We start from the raw sequence: 17,991 nt of genomic DNA, 5'->3' as shown, positions 1-17,991 counted from the left end.
CACACAATCTAATACAATCTTATAGTCCGATGGATATTATATCTCCTTCATGAAAACTAAAATCCTGCTGCAAAACCTACACAAAAGATTGCCACATACAATCTCGAGTCTTTGACCAGCACACAAGACTTTTGTTCTGAGTGATCTATGGCCAAAGGATAAAGCAAACGAGAAAATTGAGATCAAACCCAACCAAAACTAAATATAATTGATGATAACAAAATCTTGGGACGCCTCATCCAAGCTTTCCATTCTCTACCTTCAAAGAAATAATCAAATCAATATTCAAAAACTAAAACTAAGCTCCAAATTGACCATGACTGCCATTACAATACCACAAGAGAAACATTCTAAGATCCAAGCACCACCCCCGAAAACCTTCTCTTTTCCAAACAATTCTTCTCTCAAGCATTCTCTTTTTTATGTCATACTATTCATCACCCTCTTGGTTTTTATCCAGTACAAGGCTCTCCAGTCTCCTCTTCATTTTTCACGGTTATCTGACCAGGACCTCACCTCCAGGCTTCGCGACTCGGTCACCTTCCTCCCATTAAAAGATTTGCGGTTCTCGAAGCAACCCGAATCGGGCCATACATGGTTCATGAGCTCTGTAAACGACACTTTTGAACCGAACGATTCTGAGTACCTCCATTTTCCTTCTAACTCATCCAAAGGCCGGGTACTGTGCTTATCTGCACATGACCGTCATGATGGTGGCAAGAACTTGTATGCTTTCGCATGGCGTGAAGCATTACCGCATGGCGCCACATTGTTACCTGGTCTGACATATGTCTCAGACACATATTATGACCACAACAACCTGTGGCATGGACTCAATGCTATCGTACCATTCATTGGATGGAATACGAGGAAAGGCTGTACCGCTCCAGCCAGATGGGTTCTATTCCACTGGGGCGAATTACGTGCCGAGATGGGTAAATGGGTCAAATCAGTTGCACAGATGACCATAGGAAAGGTAGACATAGAAACTTTTGAAGGGATAGAAGGCCCGGCATGCTTTGAGGAGGCGGTGGTCTTTAGACATAATCAGGGCACCATGAGCAAAGCGAGGGTACGGGAAGTATATGACAGGATACGTTGCAAGGCCAGAGAATTCTGTAAGGTTGAAATGGAGGAAGTTAGGGATAAAAGGGATGTACAAATGACACTATATCTACGCACCGGTGCGAGGTCGTTTAAGAATGAGTCGGTGGTGGTGAGAGTGTTTGAGGAGGAGTGTCGCAAGGCCGGGAACTGCCGGGTTAAGGTGGAAAAGACAGATAATTTATCATTTTGTGACCAGGTTTGTGATTATAATTTTCACCTTTAATTTTCTTTTTAATGGTAATCTGCAATGCTGAACTGATGTTTACAAAGGTGGTTAAGTTATAGCATAATGCGAATTCATCCTTGCTTTGATAACAGAGAAACAAAGGGTAGAAGTAATAGATAATTTTCAAGGAAGATTAAGACATCCTAATTGGGCCGAAAAGTAAAGCCCGTTATTAGACCCAAGCTCCTTTGCTCTAAATTTTCATGTAGCATGGAATCATGGATGCATCAATCTGTCAATAATATATCAGAACTAAACATTTTTTCACATGAAAGAACATCAAATTGTATGATGACAGTAACTTGCATTTTACTGATTTTCAGGTAAGACTGATGAGTGCGACTGACATACTGGTAACCCCTCATGGGGCTCAGATGACAAACATTATGTTCATGGAACGAAACAGCAGCGTGATGGAGTTCTACCCGAAGGGGTGGGAGGATTTGGCCGGTGTCGGACAATACGTTTACAAGTGGATTTCTGATTGGGCAGGGATGAAGCATCAGGGTGTGTGGCGGGACCCAGAGGGCCCACCGTGCCCTGATCCTACTGACAAGTTACAATGTTTTTTCGATTTCAAGGATCGTCAGATCGGACATGACACAGCCTACTTCTCTAAATGGGCATCAAAGGTTCTTCAAGACATGAAGGAATATAAACAAAGCATTTCGATTAAAGGAGAGTATTCGTTGGCAACAAGTTCGAGTTTCTGTCAATGTAGATAAAGCAGGGGTCCTCAAATTGGTACAAATATGTCTGAAAATTTGGGGAAACTAATTATCTTTTATTAGCATTTCAGGACCAATGGATGATTAATATTTTTATAAGATTGTGTGGTAAGTTGATGGTGAAGTATAATTCTTTTTCTTTTCCAGTATTTATTTATGCATGAAAGGAACAAAATTGTATGTAATTTTGCTGGAATACATTTAATTTTCTCTTCCAATGGAAGAAGTCACTTTCAATTGTCCAGCTAGTTCAAGAATAATATAATTTCAATTGCCCAATGTGCGATGCTCAAAACCGCGAAGCCACTGTTCTTCAGTTATATTTGCTGCTCTTGCTGCGTGCAATCAGCTAGGCACAATTGCTGATGGTGAAAATGTTCATTCATTTGCACGTGCACGGCAACCCGATTCACAAATAGTTGTACATAATGTGCTTATAGGCTAGATATGTACTCCCAAGTGTGGGTCCATTGATATTTACAAAATGAACTTGGTATTCTCCTAGAGAGACACAGAGACAGAGAGGATGACTATCAGTAAACAACAGATTATTAAATTACAGTCTGGTCAATCACTGTTTAACTTTACTTCAGGCAAAATCTTAAATAAAGGAAAATTTAAGCATGCTACAAGAAAAACATATATTTAGGTAGTTGAAAAATAAATAATCGTCGTGCGTGCCAAATAAAAAAACCCAGTGAAACTTGAGTGATCCAGTGTAGGAACTAGGAACTACTTCAGGGCTTTACAGGATTCTCTAAATGATTCAGTATAAGCTGAATTCTTGTAATTTTAAATCATTCAATGATCTAAAATAGAGCTAACACAAATATCAAAATAGAAGGGACAATAGTGCACTTATAAAATTCATAAGTAAAATATGAGATGTCTTTGACTACTCTAATTTGACCACTAGCTCCATCTGGAATGTGTTTCAGTAGTAACTTTTCCAAGAATAACCCTTCAACACGATGCCACAAAATATATGGATTGTCGAAAAAGAATAAGTAGAAAGTAAACACGCATATTACTAATGCAGTAACAGCGCCATTAGGAGCTAGTACAAGAGATAGATCGAATCAGCCAACCATGCACTTGGTAGCAATAGTAAATATCTTCATGGACCGAGCAACGAAGATTTCCATCCTATCAGCATTTCCATCAGTTGAGCTGTATATAAGCATCATAGTAGCCAACAAGGAAAAGAAAAATGCAGCGAAGTCTGCTAAGATAAATGCCTTGAATAAATATTTCCCTGCTAGAATTGGTTTCAGTATCTTGATTTGTACCTCCCGGCAGAGTAAAAGCTGCAGAAAATGTTACTGTCGCCATAAGTACAGAACCCAGGCCCACTAATTGGGCTTTGGTCAATACACTTTCTGATCTCTGTTTAGCACCTCTTGTGTCTGTTGTAGAAATGGGGTCCTGAATGGTGCCTCTAATTAACTCTGTTTCTGACATTTGGTCTTTAGTGCAGTACAGAAACCAACCTGTACTTAAATGATCTCTCATATTTCGAAAGTAAAATTCACCCAAAATGTCCTTGTGCTGCAATGTGCCAAAAAGGTATCTTCTTGGAAAAGGAAACTGAATATATAAGTTGAAGTTCAAACAAATTATAAAAAAAACACAATTTCTATAATGTGCTACAATGCAGTAAAAGCGATGCCATTGAACGTGCGATGGCCCCAGTTTATAATGCCGTTATGTAAGCAACGTCATCGGTTGGTTAATCTAAGCGATATCATACGTACGCAATACCATCGGGTCTGACCGGATGGCAAAAGTGAACACATTTTCTATCGGGATGATACGCATCGGTTTAGAACCTGATGACAGAACGCAATTTTAACCGATATAGAAGTGTTTTTCTCTAGTAGTGAATCTTTCATAGATATTGGAATCTGAAATGTTATATAGATCTATATATATTTTCTCTCACAAAAAATATAGTGCATACATAATGTAAATGTAAAGCAACATAACATATAATTAAACTGAGAGAAGAAACGGGGAAGTGATGAGTTAGATTTAGCACGATATTTAAACCACACAGGTGAAAAATACATGCAGTGAAACATACATATATATGACAAATTAATGGCAAAGTCTCATTAAAGAAAGATCACATCATTAGACAATATGGGCTTTTGTATAATATTTGCAAAGGTTTCTACATTTTTGGTATCCAATTTTGTTTGTGCTTTATATTCCAAAAAGTAATTATCATTAAATAGAAACATTGCTTGTGTCAAATAAAAAGCAACTAAAATAGCAATTCCCAATGATGGATTTTGTAAGACATATCTCACTAAGTCAATTTACTCAAATGGGCTACGAACTGAGCCTATTTGACAAAAGTATTTTGGGCTGTGATTCAGTAATAGGATAGCTAAAGTTTTGTGAGGAATAGTGTGGTTGGATATATTCATATTTTTCTCTTTTCACATTTTTAAATTGTTTTAAATTTATACTATTTATAAAAACACATCGAATATTATTAACAAAATTTGAGACCGTTTATTTATTTATTTATACAAAATATCAATCAAGGGTGTACAAAAAAATCGTTTGGCTTGCTTGACGTGAATCACGTGACCAACCGGACCTGTGAAATATTGAATTTCGGTTTTTCTTTGATTAGGTACATATTGAATTTTATTTAATCCAACAAATACATATTGATTGTGAATTTTAAAAATATGACGGTTAAAACCTGACCTGATCGCATAATAATTAAAGATAAATTTTATATATAGCTCCTCACAAATTTTGAACAGTTCTATATTATGTTTTGAATCAACAAAATTTTATAAATGAAACATGCTTATGAATTAAGTTTTTTTAATCTTCTTTTAGATAATACCAACATTTGATGTAGTGACAAAGGCCACAAGAATTTTTTTAGTAAAGATTAGCAGTCAAGTCATCCAATTATTTAATATTTACAAACAATTTTTTGAAAAAATAGTGATTTTGTACCTATCTTAAAAAATAGTAAATTTTTTCCAAAAAATATAAAATTTGGTCTCCAATCATATTTTAACGTAGATATCATGTTGAGTGGCTTGGATCGTTTGTTTGAACGTTTAAATTGAAGATATATAAAGATGCTGAGGCACAATTGGGACATGAAATAATGAGGCATTTAAGCCCTCCTCTAAGATTATAATGTATTATTTGCATTATAAAACAATGTACTATTTTTGAATTATATCCATAATAATCATTAGAAAACGAATTAAAAATTTTACATTTTCAAATTATTTTCCAGTGACTACTTGTCAATCAATCTATAAATTAAACACTGTAATTACTAATTGTCAATTCGCTCCTATTTATTTTAATTTTTCTTATAATTAAACATGATGTTTTATATATTTTAAATAAAATGTTATGTTAACACTCATTCGCAGTACATACATTTTATATAATCATTTTCCATTCAAATTTGATCCTCTTATTTTCAAAAGTATATGGTTCTGTCGATCTTATTTCGTGATTCGAATTCGAAGTCGATCACCCCGCACCTTGTAAAAATGGCAAAATTCACATGCTCTTCACAGCAAATACGGTCCTCTCATACAGAATTCGTATCCTCTGAGATATCTCAAACTTTGCATGACTTAATGGAAAATTGCAACCGTTTAAATACGCTCTGCATGAATCTCAAAGCACACATAATACTAAACCCCTACATCACTTCTGAATAGGCACCGGACACGTCGGTCATGCAAAAGTTGAGATATCTCAGAGGATACGCACTCCCTCATCATACAAGTATCACAATTTAATTTTTTTTTTTCTTTTAATTGTATAGTGCCAAAAGAGCGACATAGGGATACCCAGGTACCTGAGGTACAATTAATAAAAATGGACGGCCCAGATTAATTCCATCCAGGGACCAGGCTAACTCAATCGGGTAGTTGTTGAGGTTAAAGGGGGCATGCTTTGAGATTCGTTCCAAGTGAAATGAATGGTTCAGATTCAGCACTTGCACCTCAGGTACCTGGGGTGATGCGGATTCTAGAGATACGCCAAACAATTAATATAGAATTATCAAGGATCGATATGGACTCGACAGCACCAGTTTGACATTTCAAAAAGAGAAATAGAAACGTCAATTTCAAGTTTGTTTTTCTCATGGCATGTTGTAATGTTTTATGGACATTAATAAGTCAAACTAATTAAAATAATTATATGTGCTATATATAAAACGTATCGTGCGAGCATCGTAAGGGTAACGATATGGGATGTGTTGGATTAATATAAAAATGTGCAAATCACATTTTCGAATAATAAAACTTATCTTGATCTTTTATATATATTCGACTAATGAAAGTACTTATCTTTATCTTTTATACAGAGAATGGATCAATATAACTACAAGAATGGGACAGTATCCGCAAGGAATACTGTCGACATACCGTTGCAGATATTACCGTCACTAATAAAAAAAAAAAACCTTTATGTCGGTATACCCTCGCGGATGCTGTCACATTCTTGTATGCGTTTGAGAACATATCAAATTGAGATTAAGACATACAATATATATAAGTGACTCTAAAACGAATAAGAAAAGAATAACAAGGAGGACTTGAGAGTGTCTTTTCGGATTAATTGTACATGAATGAAGTGGATTACGTTTCAGATCTCGCATGCACAGGGATATGAGATTAATTATGATCCTAACCGTTACATGTGCACTATATATCTATCAGATTTGTTTTGCCTGTAAATTGGACCTTTGGAAACCTGAAACTGGTAGATATTTCAAATTATATGCTATTAGAGAGAATTTTATCAGTTAGAAATTTAATATTGTATTTTATACATATTTTAATTTTTTCTTTCGGAAAATTAAGTTCACGTAATTGAGAAACTTAAGGTATTTGACACAAAGTGTAGTGTAGCTATCTCCAGGCAATGATTTAGGAGATCGAGGTGCGCCTTCAAGTTTTGTGGGCGTGTAAATTCAACAAATGTAAAAGCAACTCTTTTGACTCAAGAAACTTCCATTGCAAACTATAATATTACCTTCTATTTCTGATTCGATTAGCCTATATGATGTATATCTGGTATAAATATGATGAGTGAGGCTATGGTACTATGCATAGCGTGAATTAGTCCGTATTGAAGATTAATATCTCTGTTTTTAAAGTGAAAATAGATGATCTGAATTGTTCAACAAGATTTTTCATATGAAAATGTATTTGTCAATCAAATTTAGCTTTTTTACAATATTTTTAGAAAATCACTTGATCTAAAAATTATAGACCATTTAAAAGTAGTGATTTTCTACTTATCTAGCTAGAAATATAAAAAAAAAAAATTCTAAATAATGTAAAATTTAGTTTGCAAATACATTTTCATAAAAAAATTATATTGAATAATTCAGACCAAATATTTGAACTTTGAAAATAAAAATATTAATCCATAATATGGAACAATCCGCACCTTGCATAGTAGCACTCATGTGATTATTCATATGAAAAACTGGGGTAATATTGCCGAAGAAAGGAATTCTGCTTGGACTATCAATTACATCCCACCATCTTAATTATATATATAAGAACATCATTAAAGACACAATAAAGAAATTAAAAGAATTAATCCTCGAAATGTTAAAGACACAATAAAGAACATCATTAAAGACGCAATACAGAAATTAAGAACATATCGTTTAAAAACAAAATAAAGAAATTAAAAAATTAATCCTCCCTCCTGGAAATGCTAAGAATAGATAATTGGTTTCGCCAAATTTTCAGACATAATTGTACCAATTTGAGGACCCCTGCTCTATCCGCATTGACAGAAACTCGTTGTTGTTTCCGACGAATCGGTTCCTTTTATCGAAATGCTCTGTTTGTATTCCTTCATGTCTTGAAAAACTTTTGATGCCCAGTTAGAGAAGTAGGCCGTGTCATGTCCGATCTGGCGGTCCTTGAAGTCTGAAAAACAATGTGACCTGTCACTAGGATCAGCGCATGGTGGGCCCTCTGGGTCGCGCCACACACCCTGATACTTCATCCCAGCCCAGTCAGAAAACCACTTGTACACGTACTGTCCAATACCGGCCAATTCCTCCCATCCCTTCGGGTAGAACTCCATCACGCTGCTGTTTCGGTCCATGAACATAATGTTTGTCATCTGAGCCCCGTGCGGGGTTACCAGTATGTCAGTCTCGCTCATCAGTCTAACCTGAAAAACAAGAAATGCAAATTAATATCATATAATTTGATATTCTTCTAAGTAAAGATGTTTTTTTTGTTGCTATGATATATTATTGATAGATTGATGCATCATGCTACAATTTGAACTTCTTGCAACAAGGAAAATTTTGAGTAGAGGAGCTTGGGCTAAATAATGGGCTTTACTTTCAGCCCAATTAACAAGAATTTAAGTATGATCATTTAGTATGTACGTGGGTTGAAATTGCGTATTAGATTTCCTCTAGAAAATGGAACAAGTAATTTTCATAAACAGGATTCTCTTAATCTTCATTGGAAATTATTGTAACAAAGTGGCGACTAATTGGTTTATGCACTTTATTTCTCTGTAATCAAAGGGAGAATACACTTGTATATGCTAAAATTTTACCACCTTTGTAAACATATATCAGATAAGCATTGCAGATTACCATTAAAAACAATTTAAGGTTAAAAAGATACAATCACAAACCTGGTCACAAAATGATAAATTATCCGTCTTTTCCACCTTAACCCTGCAGTTCCGGACCTTGCGACACTCATCCTCGAACACTCTCACCACCACCGACTCATTCTTAAACGACCTTGCACCCGTGCGTAGAAATAATGTCATTTGTACATGCTTTTTATCCCTAATTTTCTCCATTTCAACCTTACAGAATTCTCTGGCCTTGCAACGTATCCTGTCATACACTTCCCGCAGCCTCGCTTTGCTTATGCTTCCGTGATTGTGTCTAAAGACCACCGCCTCCTCAAAGCATGCCGGGCCTTCTATCCCTTCAAAAGTTTCTATCTCTACATTTCCTATGGTCACCTGTGCAACTGAGTTGACCCATTTACCCATCTTGGAACGTAATTCGCCCCAGTGGAATAGAACCCATCTGGCTGGTGTGGTGCAGCCTTTCCTCATGTTCCATCCAATGAATGGTACAATAGCATTGAGTCCATGCCACAGGTTGTTGTGGTCATAATATGTGCTAGAGATATATGTCAGACCAGGTAACAATGTGGCACCATGTGGTAATGCTTCACGCCATGCGAAAGCATATGAGTTCTTGGCACCATCATGACGGTCATGTGCAGATAAGCACAGTACCCGGCCTTTGGATGAGTTAGAAGGGAAGTAGAGGTACTGAGGATCGTTCGGTTCAAAAGTGTCATTTACAGAGCTCATGAACCATGTGTGACCTGATTCGGGATGCTTTGAGAACCGCAAATCTTTTAGTGGGAGGAAAGTGACCGAGTCGCGAAGCATTGAGGTGAGGTCCTGGTCGGATAACCGTGAGGCCAAGAGTGGCCATGAGAAATGGAGAGTAGACTGTAGAACCTTGTACTGGATGACTATCAAGAGGGAGATGAATAATATGAGAACGAAAAAAGAATGCTTGAGAAAAGAGATTTTTTTGGAGGGTGGTGCATGGATCTTAGAATGTTTCTCTTGAGGCATTGTTATGGCAGGGACACTCATGATCAATTCACGGCTTAGTTTGAGTTTTGAGTTTTGATTTGATGATTTTCTTTGAAGGTGGTGACTGGAAAGCATGGATGGGGCATCCCCAGTTTTTGTTATCATCAATGAATTATATTTAGTTTTGGTGGGGGTTTGATGGTTGATCTAATTTTTCTCTGTTGCCTTTATCTTTTGGCGATAGATCACTAGGCCAAATGGCCAAATGGGTAACGGATGGATTTCTATTTAATTTGTGCTTGTCAAAGACTCCAGATTTTATGCGGCGGTCTTTTGTGCAGTACGGAGAAATTTTTTAGATTTAATGAAGGATATATTATATTCATTAGATTATAATTAATAAATTTAATTATTTTATATGACACTATTGATAGAAACTAATATCCATGATCTTGGAATTAAAGAATTTGTGTTTGTGACAACCGATCTACTAAATCAACCACAGTGACTGAGGTCACAAAATATCCTGGCCTCTAACATATAAAAAGGATAAGGTGGGACACACACAATATTAGTTTGACATATTGAGTCAACCGGGTATATATGCATGTTCAGAAATTCATCCTAACATGGTGAAACTTTTTCTTTAATACAAAGAAAATTGACAAACTAATTAGGTCTGAATGATCATCTACGCAAGAACATTTTTTTTTTCTTATTAATTATCTATCTACCCAGCTTCTATACCAACTTGATAACAGTATATATTCATGTATTTTAAATACATGTGATATAAAATATTTCAAATTTAAACATATACTTTCATAAACACTGTTCAAATATGTTGTCTGAACAATTAAATGTGTTAAATGTTAAAACTTAAAACCACTGTAATTTAAGTTATCTTTTTCTATGTATGTATGGATGCATGGTAAATAAACGAGTTGTACACTTGCTGTCACATGCAAATTAAACTCTGTATATAACTATATATAAAGAAAAAGTAACGGAGCTAAATCACGGGTACTGTCTTTTTTTGTTTTTTTTTTTGCGAAAAGCTTGGCAGGGCTACCAATTAAGTTTTAATTTTCATTAATTAACACATCGTCGCAAATTAAAACTCTGAAAATCTACCCTCTTAACCCAATTTTGCACCATTAATCTCCCTACGTGCATGACACTGTTACGTACGTACTTCATGCGCAACAATTGCATCCACCTTCCTCCCCATCTAAATCATGGTACTGTCAAAGAGATGAGGAATCCAAATTTAGATGATCATGTGATGAAAACTGCTCTGTTATTTGCTACCAAATAAAATTGACAGATGATATTAAATAAGGAACGAATGTAATATTCTAATAGAAGAGCAGATGATATAACACGAAATAGTTGCTTCAGATGCATAAAAGTAAAAAGAATGGAAAAAAAACGGTTCCTGAAAAAAATATTACCTTCTTATGGATTAATTATTGCAAAATTACACAATTTCGGGTAACTATAGTTACCGTGCTTCACAAAAATACCAGAGAGGAAGAGTAGGGAATAGAATACCAGGGAAAAGTAATAAAATATGTGACAAAATTAATTTATCTTTTTGCATCTCAATTTGTAGAGAACAGAAAATGTGGATTATTTGATTATTTGAGATAGAAAATATGAAAAATTTCCCTTCTCCTTTTTTATGAAAAAAAGACCTCGTGCATTCCACCTCGAACCGATCAGGATCCGGATTACATTTTATAACGTTACTAGCAAATAAATCTTAAAATTTCCATTCTTGATCCTATTTTTTTTTTTTTTTTTTGGGAAAATTAAGCAGTTGCCCGTTTCATCAATATGAAACATGTTAAGTTACAAGTTTAGATTATTGTGTTCCCAAATCTCAGACAAAAAAAAAAAAACCCTGAGATAATAGAGACACCACACAGAGAAACGGTACATATAATCTAATTTAAAGTAACCTAGCGAGACATCACAGCTGACACTAGCAAACATTAACCTGTTAACATACAGCTGTCCACAAACTCTCTGAAAATAGATTCTGAAGTTTAACTATTTTTTTTGTAATACATCTATTGAAATATTCTTATTAGCTTTACTTCACAACCAAACACTATCTATTTAATTCCTATTGATCTTGATTGTCTTTTTCAAGCAACTGACTGACGACTAAGCCTATAGCTGCTTCACGTATGCTCTCTCTCTCTCTCTCTCGCATACTCTATATTTTTATTGGATTTTCTTACTTTCACGTACCACCACGGCTTTCGTAACGCACAGAAAACAATGACATAATATACAGATTTATTTGACCAATCTAATTCTACTCTATGCTAAGGATTCTATTAATTTTTAAAGCAGAGTAGTTCTGATGGCAACGGACCTACTATATATTCGATGAGTTCTAAGACTATGCATTTTGTTTTACGATATGTATATTATGTTTTAATATTTATGCGCACTCATTTTAAAACATGTGCACATAGATTTTAAAGCGGATCGAACAGTTTTAAAGTCCGTCAAACTTTAAGTAGGTCCGATGTTTATCAGACCTGCTCTGGCCTAATAAACTATATGGCAGGAGCCAATTAAATTGTAGAGCAGTTGTGATTGCTTTGGATCGAAGTTCTTACAAATTGAATTATACTATGATATACTTCTGTAGAAAGTTAACCCTTCTAAAATTCTTTTGTATGTATATTATCAGGTAGAGTGAGTCTATGGTACTATGCATATTACGATTTGTTACCGTGCTACGGCTCTATATTCGAGTTTTCAAATCCTAACGGTCGATCCGAACCGTTCATCTTGTTCTCCATATTAATATGTATTTGGAGACGAAATTTTATATTTTTTGAAATTTTTTACTATTTTTTTAGATTTATTGAAAATCACTGTTTTTGGATGGTCCAGAATTTTCAGATCAAGTGATTTTCTAAATATCTAAAAAAATAGTAAAATCTTTTCAAAAAATGTAAAATTTGGTCTCCAAACACATATTAATATGGAGAACAAGATGAACGGTTCGGATCGACCGTTAGGATTTGAAAACTCGAATATAGAGCTGTAGCATGGTAACAACCCGTGATATGCATAGTACCATAGACTCACTCTTATCAGCTATGTGATATCATTTATATTTTTCATATGTTTAATTTATTTTTTAACTCTTAATTTTTTATCTGATGATATCTCAATCATGTTCAATTATATCTAATTCTTTGAAAAATTAGTATTGGATCGAATGCTATCAAGATATAATATATCTCTTTAATTATATACCACCACTTTTCTGTCTCTATGTAGAATCATTATGCAGTTAAATGTGTGTTGTTTATCATCACATGTCTTTAATATTTCAAAAAAAGATACTTATTTGCGTCTATATTTTTTTAATGCAACATAATATTCTATAAATATGTTATTTAAAATTTTTTTTTTCTAAGATAGGATTTTATGAGAGTGAAGTCTAAAAAAAAATCCTAATTTTTTAAATTAATGAGACTATATATATATGCCAATGCCATTAGACTAAAGTCCCTATCGTCTCAAGTATCGCAAAAGTGCAGCCCACAACTTTACGGTCCTGATTTACTTTCAGTCATGCCAAATTCAATCTGGTGTATATTTATAACTAGGGGATCCGCTTTAGGATTCGTGCCAGGTTAAAGGACGGTTTGAATTTTGTTATTGGACTTGCGGTACCGGAGATGATCCGAATTCCTTAGATTAGGGTGTCAATTTCTATCCAATTTGAACGGGTCAACCGATCCAGCCTGGCTAAATGGATCGGATGCGGATCACAATTAATTAATCTTGTTCATATGTACAAATTAACGAGGACATAGATTTCATTTTCTTCAAAAAAAAAAAAAAAAAAATTCTTGTTCATATGCTCGGGCAAGTGTGCATCAGAAAAGAAAACAAATCCTAAAAACCACTACAGCAAAATAACTTATCTGGGACCGGATTTTGAAACCAATCTGTTCAGTGGACACAGAAGACCCCCGAAAATAAAAAAAAAAAAAAAAAAAAAGAGCAGAGGGGACGGATTTGATGCCAAGACTTCTGGGACCGGCGCCCACACCTTCTGGAACCGATTTGGCCCGGTCCCAGAAGGATCCCCTGAAAATAGCGCCACACCATCTCCTCTTCTCCCGCGTTGTATTAGGTCTTCCGCAAAAAATAAAAAGAAAAAAGAAAAATCTACGCCGCGAAATCGACGCATGCCTCCGATCATCTCCTCTTCTCCGCTCGACCACCGCTCCTCTCCTCCTCTCCGATCGACCACCGACCACCGATCATCTCCTCTTCTCTGCTCGACCACCGATTATCTCCGCTATTCTCCTCTCCGTTCGACCACTGACCATCTCCTCTCCGTTCGACTACCGACCACCCTATCATTCTCGATCTCCTCCTCTCCACCGACCACCGACCACCGACCACCGACCACCGGCTCTGATCCCCTTCCCCAAAGGTATTTTTTTTTTTTTTCTTCTTTTTTTCTTCTTCTTGTTTTTTTTTTCTTTTTGGCTGACAATTAGTAATAACTTCTGATTTCTAACAATTAGTAACATGATTTGGTGATTTTTTTGGTTTAGATCTCCAAATTTGTGCGACCTTTATCAAATTCAGCTAAACACACACCTTATGCGTGAAATAAGGTGTTTCTGATTTTTGTTCATTATAAATTTTTATTAACTTGATTATTGATTTCCCTGGGAAGTAATTAGGGCGCAGTTATAGTTTCTTATTTATCTTTGAACGGAAGTTTCAATTTTTTTGTAGTCAGGCAATACCATCAAATAATTGCTTTTGTATATCAGTTAGATTTACCAGTGCTTTAGATTAACATGGCACTGTCATCAAATTGGTACTAAATTGAATGATAATTTGTATCTAATTTTGATCTGGCATTATTTTTCATTCGTGCAGCTGGTACTAAATTGAATGGACAATTAAAAGGATCTAGCTAGATGGATTCAATGGGCTACTAATTGGTGTAGTGCTTTCTATAGAAGTTCCTGTACATAGGTAACATTCTTCCCAATTTAGATATTCATTTGCGGATTTGCATTCATTTGCGGATTTGTCTCATGTTTCACCAGCAGCTTTTATGTATATCCTAAAAGAATGCTACATCTATGGTATTGCTTTTGACCTTCAAATGGTACCAATTCAAAATTTACCAGTTATGACAAAATTGCCCCTGAACTTGGTCAAAAACTAGTCCTGTTTATATATATCAGTTTAAAGATTACTGAAACTTAATATTGTAACAATGTAATTTTTTTCACTGAACCAAAACCAGAATACTTCTACCAGTGCCAGGCTATACATATCTTTTTCTGGTACATGATTTTGTAACTTATTTCTAACCGGACCTGCTATAGATGAATCAAGAGAAGCAAAGGATAACGTGCCATATTCTGGTACAACACCTGTTTCAGCTGAATATCAGTTAATACTGTGCTACCTGAGTCCAGTACCAATAGTACCAGTACAAGTATGTACGAGTAACAGTACTGTGATCAGGCTCTTTTTTTCTGTTACAGGAACTCAGAAAGCCACCCCAAAATTCAGAATACTTCAGCAACAGGTGGCGCGGGCCCTCCATACTGTTTTGAGTACATAGTGATTTCAAAGAGTAGGAAAGATGGTACTGTTACTTTAGATTGCCATGTTTTATAACATTATAATTGATTTTTGTGTATGATTTTGTTCATAACATTATAATTGATGAGTTGAAAAAGAATGCGTGAGCTGCTGATTTGGAGCATAAAGGCTTTAATTTAGATTGCCATGTTTTATATTTGGTACCATAGACTCACTCTTTGCATTCCACTATAATAGTTGTATTTAGTGAGCTATTTGGAATTGTTCAATGGTTTGAAATTTTTGACGAATATTGCTTAGATTTTTGGATGAATATGATCATGTTTTGGGATAATTTATTATTTGCAATTTGATAGTTTGTTGCTTGTGTTGCATATGAACGATAGTTTGTTATATTTATTTGGTACATTTCGTACCAATTAGGAATAAGAAAAACAACAAAAAATACCAAAAAAAAAAAATAACCTTCTGCGACCGATTTGTAACCCTTCTGCGACCGCTCAGTCGGTCTCAGATAGGTCTAGCCACGTCAGCGTGTCGCATCCGTGACGGATTTAGTCGGTCGCTGAAAGGGTCATCTGTGACCGGTGCCATACCCTTCAGAGACCGGTGACGTCAGCAAGGAAGTCATCAGTGACGGAGCAACTGCGACCGGGTCTTCTGCGACCGATTTTGGTCTTCAGGGACCGATTTTGGTCTTCTGTGACCGGCGCCTCACTCATCTGCGACCCATTTGATGGGTCGCAGAAGGGTATTTCTGTTGTAGTGAACGCAAAATATACAAAGTGAAGATCCTGGAAAACTTGCTTCACACACTTTAATTTGGTAAAAATATTTACTGTAAATAAGTAGTAAATAATAATATAAACCCCGGATTTCTCTCTGAAACAACGCAGCATAGTTGCCAGATAAGAAAAGATTTCTGCATGCTTTTTTCTTCAAAGATATCTCTATTCTATTATTAAGCACGTCGGGTGTCCGATCCGCCAACGGCTACGATTGAGAGATGAAACTTCGGATTTGATCTCAGCTCTCCAATTACATATTTTGTCTTCTTTTGATTAAATCCATCTGTTTTATGTATAGAAGTCTAAATTTAGTTAAAAACATACCCACCACATATGCTACCACACGATACGTTACAATTAAAATTAAATAAATTATGAAATTTAGCGATATATTTATTTGTTTCCATATTTCTCCTCTTCAATTGAGAAGACTCCACATTCCATTTTCTTATTTATTGTTTCCTTACTTCTTCGTTTCTATACGGATCACAATGGAAATCATTTTTTTTTAATTTCCTTATTTCCCTTTCTTTGTTCCATACATATTGATGTGGTCAATTTATAATATATTTCCGATATAGAATATATCAATGTGTGTGTGTGTGTTCTAAATTGGAAACAAAGAAGAATATAAATTGGAACGTGTGTGTGAATATATATTTTTCTTATAATATGTGTGTGTGTATCTATATCTTATACATACACACGATAACACTTTTTATTTATGTTTTTTGATATCATATTATATGTTGATATTAAATTGTTGTATGATATTTGATATTAGATTCGAATCGAGCTATTATTTGATATCATTGGTACTTAAAAATAAAAAATCATCACATCATCAAATTGTTATCAGAGATCACGATTAAAGTTAATTAAATATACAGAATCATATAAATTTTCTATTAACATGTGTTTTAATTTTTAGATAATTATTATTTTCATTGATATATTTGTTTCTTATAATATATCCCCGTTGCAACGCACGGGTATAATACTAGTAATCTAATTAAGGACACGAACTACATATCAATATCATATTCTTTTCAACCGTACATCCGGAATAAAATTTTGTCTTACAAAAGGATAGTAACCAAGACTCATTATTATCAAATATTAAATATTAAATTTCGAAATTGAATGGATCAATTGTTAATTAACAAATTTATCATATAAATAGTATCTGTGCCTTTGAAGGCTAGAAATAGTGAAATTATTACATTATTGCTTAAAATTAGATATACTCTATGCCTTTCTTGTCTAAGGCTGCCTTTTCTTGTGGAATTCTCAGATAACAGAACAGCTATTATTGCAAGGTTAGTACTTTCAAATTTACATATATCATTGGCCAATACTTAGAATTGGTTTAGATCAGATTCTGAACTTGTAATGAAATTAATTATTTTCTTTGTATTTCGTTATTAATTACTCATTGCCGCTTTGTTTATTGACAGGTTTCAATCCAGTGAAATGTCAAATAAAAGGCATGAATCCTCATTGCCGCCTATTAGCTTCGGTTACACGCCATGGCTTATCCAATTGCATGGCAGTAAAAAACCGACCCAAAATTTCATAAACCCGTTTGACGGAGGCAATGAAGAAAAAATAATACCCATGATGAAAGGAAAAATATGTTTGGGGGTTTTTGGAGAGTGGATCCTATTAATGGACACAAAGAGCAAGAACTTAACTCTCTTGAGCCTCACATTAGATCAAACCTTTAACCTCTCACATTTGCCAGAGCCATTGGAATCTATCGGAGGTTTTATCTTATCATCGCCTGTAACTTCAACCAAGTGCACTATTGTTTTTGTTAGTAAATGCGAAAAATTTATTCTTTTTTCCTTCCTTAAAGCTAGAAGATGGAACAAGGTCGAATTCAGACTTGATTGTAGTTATAATG

General features: G+C 34.9%; 3 protein-coding genes across 3 annotated transcripts; 2 read left to right on the top strand and 1 right to left on the bottom strand.

Moving 5' to 3' along the window:
• Positions 1-225: 225 nt before the first annotated feature.
• Positions 226-2,254, top strand: LOC144552741 (uncharacterized). The gene is made up of 2 exons (XM_078300735.1): positions 226-1,303; positions 1,657-2,254. The coding sequence occupies exons 1-2, from the start codon at positions 317-319 to the stop codon at positions 2,056-2,058; spliced, it is 1,389 nt and encodes a 462-aa protein (XP_078156861.1). The 5' UTR covers positions 226-316; the 3' UTR covers positions 2,059-2,254.
• A 5,554-nt stretch (positions 2,255-7,808) lies between these two features.
• On the bottom strand, positions 7,809-9,843 carry LOC144552486 (uncharacterized). Its single transcript, XM_078300467.1, has 2 exons — positions 8,743-9,843; positions 7,809-8,262 (listed from the first exon to the last, which is right to left on the bottom strand). The coding sequence occupies exons 1-2, from the start codon at positions 9,841-9,843 to the stop codon at positions 7,861-7,863; spliced, it is 1,503 nt and encodes a 500-aa protein (XP_078156593.1). The 3' UTR covers positions 7,809-7,860.
• Positions 9,844-13,697: 3,854 nt separating this feature from the next.
• On the top strand, positions 13,698-15,596 carry LOC144552946 (uncharacterized). The gene is made up of 3 exons (XM_078300991.1): positions 13,698-14,158; positions 14,617-14,715; positions 15,237-15,596. Exons 1-2 carry the CDS (start codon positions 13,738-13,740, stop codon positions 14,655-14,657), a joined length of 462 nt encoding a protein of 153 aa, XP_078157117.1. The 5' UTR covers positions 13,698-13,737; the 3' UTR covers positions 14,658-14,715; positions 15,237-15,596.
• Positions 15,597-17,991: the final 2,395 nt, after the last annotated feature.

The sequence above is a fragment of the Carex rostrata genome, chromosome 4 (genome assembly GCF_964058835.1).
Source record: "Carex rostrata chromosome 4, lpCarRost1.2, whole genome shotgun sequence".
Taxonomy (NCBI): Eukaryota; Viridiplantae; Streptophyta; class Magnoliopsida; order Poales; family Cyperaceae; genus Carex; species Carex rostrata.
Note: the sequence above shows the minus strand (reverse complement) of the source record. Positions and strands in the feature narration are given on the sequence as shown.